We start from the raw sequence: 14,168 nt of genomic DNA, 5'->3' as shown, positions 1-14,168 counted from the left end.
CCTTTTGGGTTTTCTGTAAAACTAGAAAAACGAGAAGACATTGTTGCACTTTAAATTTAGTTTTTTTGTTTTGTTTTTTGGAGACGGAGTTTCACTCTTGTTGCCCAGACTGGAGTGCAATGGCGTTATCTCCGCTCACTGCAACCTCCGCCTCCCGGGTTCAAGCAATTCTGCTGCCTCAGCCTCCCGAGTAGCTGGGATTACAGGCATGCGCCACCACACCCGGCTAATTTTGTATGTTTAGTAGAGACGGGATTTCTTCATATTGGTCAGGCTGGTCTCGAACTCCCGACCTCAGGTGATCCACCTGCCTTGGCCTCCCAAAGTGTTGGGATTACAGAAGTGAGCCACCGTGCCCGGCCTTTTTTTTTTTTTTTTTTTTTTTTTAAGATGGAGTTTCACTTTTGTCGCCCAGGCTGAATTGCAACGGGGCGATCTTGGCTTACTGCATACTCCACCTCCTGGACTCAAGCGATTCTCATGTCTCAGCCTCCCGCGTAGCTGGGATTATGGGCTCCTGCCACTATGCACGGCTAATTTTTGTATTTTTAGTAGAGACAGGATTTCACCATGTTGGCCAGGCTGGTCTCGAACTCCTGAGATCCACCCGCCTCGGCCTCCCAAAGTGCTGGGATTACAAGCGTGAGCCACCGCACCCGGCCTAAAGTTTTATTTATTTTTGAGACAGGGTCTTGCTCTCTTTCCCAGGCTGGAGTGCAGTGGCGCGATCACGGCTCACCCACAGCCTCTGGGCTCAAGCGATCTTCCTGCCTCAGCCTCCTGACTAGCTGGGACTACGGCATGCACCATCACACCTGGCTAATTTTTATTTTTATTTTTGTAGAGATGGGGTTTCACCACGTTGCCCAAACTGGTCTCGAACTCTTTCCTGAGCTCAAGTGATCTGCCCGTCTTGGCCTCCCAAAGTGTTAGGATTACAGGTGTAAGGCCACTGCACCTGGCAAACGCGACTGTTTTAACACCATTAACACTCAACGTTATAATTTAACAGGCTGGAGTGCCTGCCTCAGAGTGAGGAGCCCTCTGGCTCTGTCCAGCCAACTTTTGAATTATCTTAAATTTTTGTGGCCGGGCATGGTGGCTCACGCCTGTAATCCCAGCACTTTTGGAGGCCGAGGCGAGTGGATCACGAGGTCAGGAGATCGAGACCATCCTGGCTTACACGGTGAAACCCCGTCTCTACTAAAAAATACAAAAAAAATTAGCCAGGCGTGGTCGCGGTCGCCTGTAGTCCCAGCTACTCGGGAGGCTGAGGCGGGAGAATGGCGTGAACCTGGGAGGCGGAGCTTGCAGTGAGCCGAGATCGTGCTATTGCACTCCAGCTTGGGCGACAGAGACTCCATCTCAAAAAAAAAAAAATTTGTAATTTGTAAGCTACCCACGGCTATGGTTATATTTACATATGAATAGTTTGAGGGCTTGCTGTGCAGCAAGCAGTGTTCTAAGTGCTTTACATATATTAGTTCATTTACAGCTGATTTTATCCTATTAGATACTTTATTTCTTTAAAGGAGAAAACAAGCTCTGACAAGTTAACTTGCTTAAGGTCACATACATATGATATGTGAACCCAGTACATAGTGAATACAGAATTTGAACCTAGGCTCCAACTTTTCTTCAGAAAGACGGGTAGATGGGTAGGGTAAGGAATTCCTTCTATAAAATGTCATAATAGAGTTCCCTGTTCAATTCAAAAGTACCTGCTCTGAGAGTTCTTTTCTGGGTAAAGGCTATAGTGCAAAGGGCATTTTTTTAGTTCGCTATTAGCTGTCAGCACATTCCGGACTTGAAATCTTTTTTTTTTTTTTTTTTTTTTTGAGACAGAGTCTCGCTGTCGCCCAGGCTGGAGTGCAATGGCGCGATCTCGGCTCACTGCAGGCTCCGCCCTCCAGGGTTCACGCCATTCTCCTGCCTCAGCCTCGCAAGTAGCTGGGATTACAGGCGCCCGCCACCTCGCCCGGCTAATTTTTTGTATTTTTTTTTTTTTAGTAGAGACGGGGTTTCACTGTGTTAGCCAGGATGGTCTTGATCTCCTGACCTCGTGATCTGCCCACCTCGGCCTCCCAAAGTGCTGGGATTACAGGCGTGAGCCACCGCGCCCGGCCTTTTTTTTTTTTTTTTGAGATGGAGTTTCGCTCTTGTTGCCCTGACTGGAGTGCAATGACTCGATCTTGGCTCACTGTAACCTCCTCCGCCTCCTGGGTTCGAGCGATTCTCGTGCCTCAGCCTGCTGAGTAGTTGAGATTACAGGCATGCACCACCACACCCGGCTAATTTTGTATTTTTAGTAGAGACGGGGGTTTCTCCATGTTGGTCAGGCTGGTCTCGAACTCCCGACCTCAGGTGATCCGCCCGCCTTAGCCTCCCAAAATGCTGGGATTACAGGCGTGAGCCACCGCACCTGGCCTACTTGAACTCTTTGGAAGAGCCAATTGGTGAGATGCTATCAATCTGGGCCATAAAGGAAAAGCCAAAGTCTGTTTTTTAAAATGTTCTACTCTCAATACAACACAACACCTCCGGTCACCAAAATGTGTGGATTTCTCCCCACCAGCAACCCATCAGTGCTGCAGGGGACACCAGCTGGATGTCCTCTAGTTCAATTCAGTTGGTCTCACACTGTCTACCTGGAGATACTGTCAGATCCCACTGGTTAAGGGCTCAGTCCCACAAAACTGTGCCCCTCCTTCAGAAGCCAGTTGTGAGTTCAGGCCTCCAGTATTTTTTTTGTGTGTGTGTGAGTGGGAGTCTCGCTCTGTTGCCCAAGCTTGAGTGCAGTGGTGTGATCTTGGCTCACTGCAACCTCCGCCCCCCCGGGTTCAGGGGATTCTCCTGCCTCAGCCTGCAGAGTAGCTGGGATTACAGGCACATACCACCATGCCCAGCTAATTTTTGGTAGAGACAGAGTTTCACCATGTTGGCCAGGCTGGTCTCGAACTACTGACCTCAGGTGATCCACCAGTCTCAGCCTCCCAAAGTGCTGGGATTACAAGTATGAGCCATTGCTCCCGGCCCATATAGGATGGAGGTGAGCAATTTGGCAAGGAAGAAATTAAAAAGCACATAAGAACAGTATCAAGACCATTGGAATCAGATGACTTCCTGTCCAAGATTCCCAGCTGTGTTTGTGCAAATAAGACTTGATAGTAGTGGAAAACAGGGACAAGAAGAGACTGTCTCTTTCTTCTCAGGTAGATCCCCAAAACTGAAAGCCATTTTCAATCCTGCCACTTGCTCACTAAAGATTTAGGGTTTAGGTCCAAACCTGCTCTTTGTTTGCTTGATGCCTGGGACGAGTGGCCAAGGCTGACATTATTAGACGTTGGTTAATCCCTAATTTCGCCAAACAATGACGGCCTAGGCTTTTCCGGCCTTTGAAACAGGAATTCAAGACACAAAAACTTGTGTTGATGGCATTTTGTGTTGGGGCTTTTCACAACTGATGACACTGGAAAAATAACCCATAGGAAACTACCTTATGAGACCCTAGATCTCGGTTTAGCAGTTCACCACAAAAGTGGTAAGGTGTTTTTTGGCTTTTAATTTTAGCTGCTTGGCTCTGTTTTTAGTTCGTGTGATTGTCTCCGCAAAGGCAGTGAATGGAGAATTCTCCCTAAGGTCAGCATTTAATTATTGCCTCACTCTGGCTGCTATAGTATTACAACTCTTGGAACGTACAGCATTGATCCTACTATTAAAGTTGCTTGGAGCATGCCAGCACGTTGGACATCGGCGTTCCAGCAACTGCCTCAGTCACTGAATCGAGTGGGAGGCTCATTTTGCAGTTTACTATCTCCATGAGCAGGTCCAGGCGCGGGACCTGTTCTATGACTCGATTGGGTCCTGCCCATGTCCGTCATCGGAAGGCTTACAGCGCCTACTGTTTTGCAGTAAGATTTGCAGGCTTAGCACCGCCTCTGGAAACAAGGAGAGTGAAGGGGCGTTGACGAGTAACGTTGTTTGTATTTCTCTCTTCATTGGATGGCTGCTGTGTCAGTCACACTCTTCTCTGCTCCCGTTGGCGGGAAGGATTCAGGCGGGTAGCGGGGACTCGGTACTGCCCCCTTCCAAGCTGGGAGCAGGGCGCGTGACGTCTCAGACATTTGTTGTTGGGGTTTGGGCCTCATTAATTATTCATTAGGTAATTGAAAGCTCTGCAGGGATTGGTGGCTGAGAGGCCTGGTCGACTGTTTCTTAGCTAGAGGTACGTGTCACCCAGTACGCGGCTGGAGAAGTTTTGCATAAATTATTCCGATAAGGAGCGGGGCGGGGTTCTGTGCATAGATTAGTCAAATGAGCCTGGGAGGGAGGGAAGCCGGCTACGAATTAGCCTAAGTTATTAAAGATGGCGACGGAGCGCAGTCGCTCCGCGATGGACTCGCCGGTCCCGGCCTCTATGTTCGCCCCCGAGCCTAGCTCCCCGGGGGCGGCCAGGGCCGCGGCGGCCGCCGCCCGACTCCACGGCGGCTTTGACTCGGACTGCAGCGAGGACGGCGAGGCGCTCAACGGCGAGCCAGAGCTGGACCTCACCAGCAAGGTAGGCCCGGGCGGCGGCGGCGGGCGCAGAGGGGAGCGGGCGGCTGGCCGAGCAGTCTCCGGGGCGACGGCGGGGCCAGCGGCCGCCCTGTCCGCGGGCAGCGCGGAATGGGAAGAAGGGGCTGAGCCCGCCCACCTGCTAGTCTCCGGGACGTGCGGGGGCTCGCGGCGCGAGGGGCCGTCCCCACGGTCCCCGCACCCACCTTGGCTCCCCCGCGTTGCCAACCCAGCCTCCCGCCCTCCCATCTCCCGCCGAGATCGCAACCCCTCGGCTCTGCCACGTGGAACGGGGGCGCCCGATGCCAGCTGCGCTCCGCGCGTTCCCTGTCCCCGCTCAGTGCCCCTACCCGTTCTTCGGGTCCCCACTTGAGGGGATTCGGAGACCGAGAGTCTCCTCTCCCTGGACCGCGCGGGACAGCAGAGGGGCGAGGGGGCCCGGGCAGGGGGCCGAGACGCTCACGAAGACAGGTAGTCGGAGGCCAGGGCAGGGTGGCAGCCGCGTCTCTTCCCAGACTCGGGAAAGGAAACAGAAAGTAGTCACTCAGCTGGGGAGGAGCATGTCCGAGAATGTCTACTTTTCGAGCCCACCCGAAGCAAAATGGAAAGATGGGCAGGCCCCTTAGTCTCGCTATCCTGTGAGTGGAAGCTCATCTTGTATGAGTGGAGCAGTGAAGGACGTTTAAAACCGTGTTTTTTGAGCTGTCAAGAAGGTAGGCAGGAATTAAGGCCTCGCCAACGGCTTGACATTGTGAAGAATAGAAAAGTAAATACAAGATGTGACTGGTGTTTTGAAGGTGCTTAACGTTCCTTAGGGAAAGAATGCCAACTTGGGAGTTAGACAGGGCTGGGCTCCCTTTCCTGCCCTACCATCGAAAGGCTCTGTGACGTTGGGAAAGTTTCTTAACCTTTCAGTTTTCCAACCACCTCATCTTAAAGTACAGATGGGTTGTAAAAATTAGAAATATATAAGAAGACACCTAATAGTGCCTGATGCATACTAGAGACTCAGTAAATGTTTGAAGTGAACGAGATAGTTCCTAATTTCCTGTGCAGATTAAATAGCAGTGGGTGAAAGATAGAACACCAATACCACCACTTACATTTGTAGGATAGTTACGATAGACATTTTATCCAGCTTTGAAAATGTTTGTGACTTTTTATAGTTTATGGCGGCAAATTTGCATGAAACTTGGTCCTAAACTAGAAGGAACTTTCCCTGCAACCTAAGCAAGTTATTTTCAACTGCTGTTTGCCATTCTAGTCTCAGGTGAGCGCTTGGAAGCCAGCTAGCCTGTCAAAGTTGGTCCTGTCTTGTGCCTGTAATGCCATAATGAAGATGGCCAAACTTAGAGAGAGGGATGGCCAGGACGATGTAAAAGACCCAGGAAACATCCAGGTTACAATTACAAGCTCTGATGAGTCAACTCAGGAAGTTACAAGATTATGGACCTGACTCAAGAGCAAACAAACTGGATGTCAACACATGGTCAAGGTGCAAAAGAAACATGGTAGGTAGGCCGGGCGCGGTGGCTCACGCTTGTAATCCCAGCACTTTGGGAGGCCAAGGCGGGCGGATCACGAGGTCAGGAGATCGAGACCACAGTGACACCCCGTCTCTACTAAAAATACAAAAAATTAGCCGGGTGTGGTGGCGGGCGCCTGTAGTCCCAGCTACTGAGAGAGGCTGAGGCGGGAGAATGGCATGAACCCGGGAGGCGGAGCTTGCAGTGAGCCGAGATCGGGCCACTGCACTCCAGCCTGGGTGACAGAGCGAGACTCCGTCTCAAAAAAAAAAAAAGAAACATGGTAGGAAATTGCAGGGCAGAGTTGCAAAGACGGTAGTACCTTCATTTCTTGACCAGCTCATTTAATATTCCTAAAAGTGTTATTTCATCACATAGCTGGGGAAGTCCTCCTCACAATTAAAAAATTCATATGTATCTTAATATTGGTGATATCAAAAAGAAAAAGTGATGGTGTGGAGGGAGAGAAGGGTTGGGTTGCATAGATTGATTCCAGAGGAACAGATTAGAAGCTAAAAGTTCATGTCCTTACAATAAAAAATGTGGAGACCTAAGGCTCCGAGAGTTTCCGAAGGGAGAAACACTTAGTGAATAGTGGTGGCTAGTTTCATCCAACAAGGTTTTTCTGGGAATGATTGGGTGAAGAAAACCTTGTAGTTTCACATTTATTGAGCTGTGGACTAGATGCTTTACATGTTATTATATTTGCTCTTTACAGTGGCCTTAGGATGCAGGTAGTATTAGCTCCGTTTTATAGATTGAAAAACTGAAACTCAGAGGGGTTAAATTCTTTGTCCAAGGTCACACAGGAGTGGTTAGAGAATGGGGTCTGATTGCCAAATGGCTTCCCCAACCAAGTAAGTGGTTGACACTTTAATGTTATTGGCAGACATTTGCAAAATGATGGTGCTAATACTCCTCGTAGTGGTAATGGTGATGGTGTTTTGTTGATGAAGATGAGTCTTGCAGGCAGTTTTCATTCCCAAATATTCAATATAGCTAAGACAAGATAGAACAGAATTCTTTTGTTATCCTGAGAGCCACTGGCCTGTGGGTGGAGGGCATGGAGGTATATGAGGTATATGTCTTGTGGGCTTCCAGATGCCAACTGCAGGTAGAAGACTTTGGCATGTAGATGGAAAGCACTGCGCTTTCTATCCACAGTGCCATATTCTCAGTCACTTGGGTCCTGCCCTTCCTGTTAAGCAGCAGGAGGTAGGCTGCTTGTGCCCTCTTTACCATGGGTTATGGCTCAGACATACACATTTTAGTATATTATTTGGCTAATATAAGGCCTGAGGCTCAAAGGCTACTTCAGGAGAAGCAGAGAGGGCATGAAGGGGCTGTGCAGCCTTTTTTGATGAGGGTGCTATGGGGTTCAGTCAGGATCTTTGGTTAGGCTATATTGATCCGCTTTGGCTGTGGTGCTCTTCTAGCAAGTGTGGTCCTAAGGCTGTTGGTTTCTTTTCTAGCTGGTTCTAGTGAGCCCTACATCAGAGCAGTATGACAGCCTACTTCGGCAGATGTGGGAGAGGATGGACGAGGGATGCGGAGAGACCATATATGTCATTGGGCAGGGATCAGGTGAGCATAGTTTTCCTTTCACTTTATTTTTAAAAATTATTGGGCCGGGTGCGGTGGCCCTGCCACCTGTAATCCCAGCACTTTGGGAGGCCAAGACAGGTGTATCACCTGAGGTCAGGAGTTCGAGACCAGCCTGGTCAACATGGTGAAACCCCATCTCTACTAAACATACAAAAAATTAGCCGGGCGTGGTGGCAGGCGCCTGTAATCCCAGCTACTCGGGAGGCTGAGGCAGAAGAATTGCTTGAACGTGGGAGGCGGAGGTTGCAGTGAGCCAAGATCGCACCATTGTGCTCCAGCCTAGGCGACAAGAGCGAAACTCTGTCTCAAAAAAAAAGAAATTATTTAGAGCACATTTTCCCCTGTTTTTGAACTTTTCTGCTTATGTGTCTCAGTTACAGTGATTCTTTAGTGTCTGCAGAACTGTTTGGAGTACATGAAAGTACAAAGCGAATGTTAATTCTGACGTTAGTGGCCATAATGTGCTTGACTTTCCAAGCAGTTTTACAGATTCTTCCTTTTTACCTCCAGTACTCTCTATTTGCATAAGAGGAAATGAAGCACAAAGCAAAGGAACTTCTCGTCTAAGGTCATAGGGCAAGCCATAGTTAGGTCTAGAATTAAGCTTATTCCTGGGCAGCTGGAGGTCTTCCCTTCCAGGCCCTGTTTACAGATCCCATTGCTACTTATTTTCTGCTTAGCAGAGGACCTCCGTGATTCTTCTTGCTGTCAGCAAAGAAAAGATGCCCAGAATTCCTCTCTTGTCAGGCTCCTTGCCCCAGACCATACTATTTAGTCTGGCTAGCTGGGATAACAGGTCATCTTCTCTCTCCACTGGATCCTGTCAGACACATAGGCTTGTAACCATTCTGAAAGGGACTGGTTATTGTTCTCCCAGCTGCTTATTCCTTGTAACAGAACCTACTGTTTTAGAGGAAGGCAGCCCTCAACAATCCCAGAGTATATTACAGTTTCTTCCCCTGGTTGCTCCTAGTTAACAACTTCAATACAAGACCTGCTTACCTTCATCTTCATTATGGGATTATCTTTGCTGAAATGACAGCTGCGGTTGTTAACGATTATGAATTCAGCCCATACCAGCACTTGTCTCTGTCATCTTTGCAGGAAGCCCAGGTGGGCCTGGATGCATCATTAAAGAAACACTTTTCTTTGCTGAATGTAGGCTTTGTAAAGCCAGGTAATAATTCATTTGTAGTTTGAGTTGAAGATTGAAGAAATCTCAAAATCATTCTTAAACTATTTGACACATATCTATTAAGTATCTTCTAAGGCCTGCCACTGTTGCAAAGCTCTTTTGGAGACTTAAAATCCGATCCCTGCCCCAAGGAGGAAAGATGGCATATACACAAATAACCTCCATGGAAAACAGTATTTGGAAATGTTGTAAGAGTGACATAAAGAAGAAGGATTTGCTCTCCAGATGCAGCTGTGCCTTCCTTTGAAATATCTTTCGTATCTGTTCTTTCCTTCCCATCCTTGCTGCTACCTCCCTAGTTGAGGGTCTTACCACCTAAAGGAAGTCATGGTCAGAGAGATAGGCAAACTAAGTGGTTGCATATCGAGAAAGGGAGAGAGTTGATTAGCATTATCAAGTGCTACAGAGGCAGCAATGAGTGCCAGGTTCAAAAAAAAAAAATTCCATTTGTTGACTAGGAGATCATTGGTAGCCTTTTGAAGCTTTGATGTCAGGTACACATCTGGCCTGCTCTAATAAGATGAACCACTCAAAGATCACTTAATGATTGTAGAATTTCAGGAACCACATATAGGTCAATTTTGACAAGTGTTGAGTCTGTTTTTGAAGACCCAGATTCTTAAGACTCCCCTTTCCCCTCATCCTTTTATGTGGACTCAGTGAATTTTGCCATGCCTTGACAACTCACACCCCACCCATGGCAATTAACCCACCCATGGCAAACCCACCCATGGCAAAGCGTAAGATGTCAGATATTTATTAACACATCTGTACACCCCAGCATCATCCTCGAATCCACCAGTTGGATGCTATTAGATTCATAGTGACTCCTGCTGGAATTCTTTACAAATAGAAAGAGATCATAACTAGTTAAACAAGTTGAACATTAAACAGAAGACTAACCCAGATACACGGCCCCAAGGAGTCAGTTTCATCAGTGATTTCCTTGCTGCTTCACCTCTGTTTATCACATCCTTTCTCTGTAAAATGGGAATAATGATACCTTCCTCATCCTACCTCAGAAATTTTGTATAGATAAATGAGACATTTAAAATTGTAACAAATGTAGAGGAATGTGCTCTTTAAGAATACATTCTCAATGTTGATATTTTAAAAGGGGGCAGTCTGGACTAATCTATAGGATCTAGAACCTGGCAGGCCTAGATTTGCCTACTGACTCTTTTCCTTGTCTTAAAATAGGGATAATAATGGAATCTCTCCCATGGTGTAGTAGTGAAGATTAAATGAGAATTCAAGGAAATCATCGTGAATAGTGAGCATTACATAAATGTTAGCTAATATTAGTAGTTGCAGTAATAATTTTTTTAAGGGTCCCAGGTTGTAGTTGATTTATCGTGAGATTTCTTTGAAAAAGAAGGCTCATGCCTATAATCTCAGCACTTTGGGAGGCCAAGGTGGGCCAATCACTTGAGGCCAGGAGTTCGAGACCAGCCTGGCCAACATAGTGAAACCTCATCTCTACTAAAAATGCAAAAAATTAATTGGGTATGGTGGTGCACCGCTGTAATCCCAACTACTCAGGAGGCTGAGGCATGAGAATCACTTGAACCCTGGAGGTGGAGGTTGCAGTGAGCTGAGATGGCAACAGAGTGAGACTCTGTCTCAAAAGAAAAACAATTAAAAAAAAGCTCAGGGGACATAGGAGGAGTATTAAGTCTTATAAAATTATTATTATTATTTTTGAGACAGAGTTACTCTCTGCCATCTAGGCTGGAGTGCAGTGGTACGATCTCAGTTCACTGCAACCTCTGCCTGCTGGGTTCAAGCAGTTCTTCCGCCTCAGCCTCCCGAATAGCTGGGACTACAGGTACCTGCCACCATGCCTGGATAATTTTTGTATTTTTATTAGAGACGGGGTTTCACCACGTTGCCTAGGCTGGTCTTGAACTCCTGACCTCAGGTGATCCCCCCGACCTCAGCCTTCCAAAGTGCTGGGATTACAGATGTGAGCCACCGCGCCCGGCAGAGGAGTACTAAGTCTTTGTGGAAGAGTCAAGAAAGGCTGTGAAGAGGAGCTGCCCTTTAATTGATTCTAAAGGATGAGTAGGAATTTTCCAGATAAATGGAAGGAATAGTGAATGGGCAGAGGAAACGATTCTCACAAAGGCATGGAGGCATTGGAGACAAGAATATATAGTGGACCAGAAGTAATCTAGTAGGATGAGTGGAGAGTATGAGGTCCTGAGTGGTAGGAGGAGAGGCTGGGCAGAGGAAGGCAGGGCTCAGATTCTAAGGGTCCTTAAATGCCATGCCAAAGAGGTTAGACTTTTATTCTGAAAGTCTAGGGAGTCTTTGCAGCCTGTAGAAGAGGAGAATACATGTAAGAAAGGTAAATGAGCCGGCAGGATGGAAATCTGATTAGCGTCTGGCATGGCTGAGTATGTGGCCTTTAGTAATTGGACCTCTGCAGCTTTTCTCCTCCACCTTTGTCTCCACTTCCACAGAGTGAGGAATGTGATGCATGCTGGAGACGGGTAATGTGACTGACCGAGAGCCCTGATGGACAAGGTGACGTTGGTGATAGCCCTTGGTGTGGAGCAGGACCTGAAAGAACAGTAGCAGGGGAGGTTCAATAGAATTTAGCCAGCCTTCTCAGGAACACTCCCAGCAAACCCTTCTCTAACCCTGAAGGCTTTCACAGCTCACTTTGCCATGCATTTAGAAACTCCTCAGCCCAACCGCTCCCTCTTTGTTCATTTGTTTTACATTTTACAAACATTTGAGGACTTGATATAGGGAAGGCACTGGTTGTGGGGCATCAGGAAATTGTTGCAGTATGTTCCTTGTTTTCAAGATGCTTATGTATTGTGCGGAGAGGGGAGGATGTGTATCCAAAACACTGTTGCGCAAGGCAGTACATTGTAAATGTAAGGGAGACATAGACGTTTGTGGGCAGAATGAGTAGGATTTTGCCAGGAGGAGGTGCACTGTTGGGCTTCCAGGATAGGAAATCCATGAGCAAAGGTGTAGAGCTAGGACCCTGCAGAGAACCCCAGTACAAGGAAGGGGAGTGGTGTGTGTGTGATGGGGCCACTTGCACCAGGACAGAGCTTACAAGGGGAGAGTGAGGAGGGAGTATGGCACAAATGGGGAGGCTGTTAAGCAGTTGGGCCTGGGGAGCCATTCAGAACCTTTGATTTGAAGTGACAGCGTCAGAGCTGTGCTTTATTTAGGACCTTAAGGGGTCGGTTGGAGGGAATAGAGACTGAATTTGTAAAGACAAAAGTTAAAGAGTCTGTTGTGGTGGTTCAGGTAGAATAAGAGCCTGAATCAGGCTGGTGGCTGCGGATTGGCAAAAAGGGCAGACATCAGGGAAGGAGGCAAGGTAAAATGCTAGAATCAGCAGGACTGGACTGAGGAGACTGGTGGCTAGACAGATGGTATTGTCATTGTCAGAAATAAAGAAGGAACTGGTCAGGCACTTGAGAGGAACCCTTGCTCTAGAGGAAAAGGCTCTAGTTTTGGAATCTGAAGACCTGAACTCATGGCCTCCCCCAAGCTCTGAGATCTCCCTAGGTTCTTTTTACCCCACTGTTAAAAGGGAACAGTAATGCCTACCTCATAAGATTACAGTGAGAAATAAAATGCTTTATTAACATTATTAGTGTTTGTGCTGTTGTTTAAAAGAGGGTTGGGTTGGGTGTTGAGTTTGGATATCAGACTTCTAGGAGTTATCCAGGCAATTGGAAATTCAGTCTGGAGTTCTGGGCATAGGGTGTTGTTAGGAATGAGTGTTTTTATAGTTTTCAAAATGACAGCGAAAGCCATAGAACAAGATGGCCAAGGGGAAAATTTGGAGGAAACAGAACAGGGCCACTGACAGACTACTGGAAAAGACTGGCATTCAGGGACACAGGGGTGGGGAGACACAGCAGGAGAGGTCAGGTGATGCGTGAGCAGGGTGGGAGGAAAGTGCTTCCAGAGGGAAAGGCTGAGTGGCCAGCAGTATCAAATGCTGTAGGAGTCAAGAAGAGGGCATTAGAGAGTTTAGAAGGCCACTGGTGGGCCAGGCATGATGGCTGACGCCTGTAATCCCAGCACTTTGGGAGGCCGAGGCGGGCAGATCACTTGAGGTCAGGAGTTCGAGACCAGCCTGGCCAACATGGTGAAACCCCGTCTCTACTAAAAATACAAAACTTAGCCAGGCATGATGGTGGACGCCTGTAATCCCAGCTACGTGGGAGGCTGAGGCAGGAGAATCGCTTGAACCCGGGAGGCAGAGGTTGCCGTGAGCAAAGACTGTGCCACTGCACTCCAGCCTGGGTGACAGAGTGAGACTCCATCTCAAAAAAGAAAAAAGAAAAAAAGGCCACTGGTGGCATGTGACAACTGCGGTTTCTTCTGTAGTGGGCAGATTCCCAGTGAGTAGATGGTGGGGTAGTACAGTCAACACGCGTTGATGACTCTCGAGATGTTTGATGGTGAAAGGAAAAACAGGAGATGGTAGCTTTGCAGATAAGCAGGGGCAAGGGAAGGGGGGTGGTTTTCCTTTCCTTAGTTTAGGAGCTTGTTTGGAGTGGGAGGAAGAGAAGAAGAGACAAGGAGAATATTTAGTGCGGGGGAAGAGAGTCACACATGCTGAAGGGGTTAGCCAGCCAGGGAAGGAGCAGGGGCGCTCTTGGAGACAGGACAGCTGGGAAAGGCTGAGGGAGTGATTGTGGAAATTAAATCCAGCGCCTCATGGAAAGCAGCTGACGGGTTGTCATATAGTAGGAGCTCAATAACTGTTTGGTCGGTTGGTCCTGCCTTCTGTCTGATTCCCTTCCTTGTCCTGAGCTCAAACTCATTTCTCCAGCTGCTTGCTGGACATGTCACCTGAGCCACCTCAGTTAAAAATCTTATCTCTAAAATGTTTCTGAATTCCTCCCCCATTTTCCTCCATCTTTCTGTTGTCATTATCTCTTGCCTGCATTATTAGAATTACTTCCTAACTGTACTCCCCCTTACTGGTCTCTCACTTGCTGGTCCACACTTGGCACTGCTACCCAGGAGATCTTTCTAACCCACAGCCATCTGATCGTGTTACTCCCCTGCCTCAGCCTACAGTGTCTCAGTGCCTGGTGCAGAAGGTGTGTCGCTGCTGTCCGTCTGTTGTGCCGCTTCCACCTCTCATGTGGTCTCCCGCCACTCCATGTCACCCATCCTGCTCCCCAACACACTGAGCTGCTTCTTGGTCCCTGAACTTGCCATGATCTGCCACGCCACGCTTTGTTCCTCTGGCTAGGATGTCTTTCCTCCTTCTGCAGGCCCAGCACTTGTTGACCTAG

General features: G+C 48.0%; 1 protein-coding gene across 5 annotated transcripts in view; it reads left to right on the top strand.

Moving 5' to 3' along the window:
- The first annotated feature begins 4,347 nt into the window (after window positions 1-4,347).
- The window catches only part of GTPBP1 (GTP binding protein 1), a 28,523-nt gene continuing 18,702 nt past the window's right edge, over window positions 4,348-14,168 (top strand). The window contains exons 1-2 of one of the 5 annotated variants that reach the window (XM_032139876.2): window positions 4,348-4,558; window positions 7,553-7,664. In XM_032139876.2, the coding sequence (XP_031995767.1) occupies window positions 4,367-4,558; window positions 7,553-7,664 (304 nt within the window). In that variant the 5' untranslated portion in view covers window positions 4,348-4,366. Of the gene's footprint in view, window positions 4,559-4,956; window positions 5,026-5,739; window positions 5,825-5,957; window positions 6,066-7,552; window positions 7,665-14,168 lie in introns of those variants that run through there. The other 4 variants (XM_058431167.1, XM_058431166.1, XM_032139877.2 and 1 more) reach the window with 4 other exon arrangements.

The sequence above is a fragment of the Hylobates moloch genome, unplaced genomic scaffold, assembly GCF_009828535.3.
Source record: "Hylobates moloch isolate HMO894 unplaced genomic scaffold, HMol_V3 SCAFFOLD_19, whole genome shotgun sequence".
Lineage (NCBI taxonomy): Eukaryota > Metazoa > Chordata > Mammalia > Primates > Hylobatidae > Hylobates > Hylobates moloch.
The sequence above is the reverse complement of the archived record's forward strand: the minus strand, read 5'-3'. Positions and strand labels throughout refer to the sequence as shown.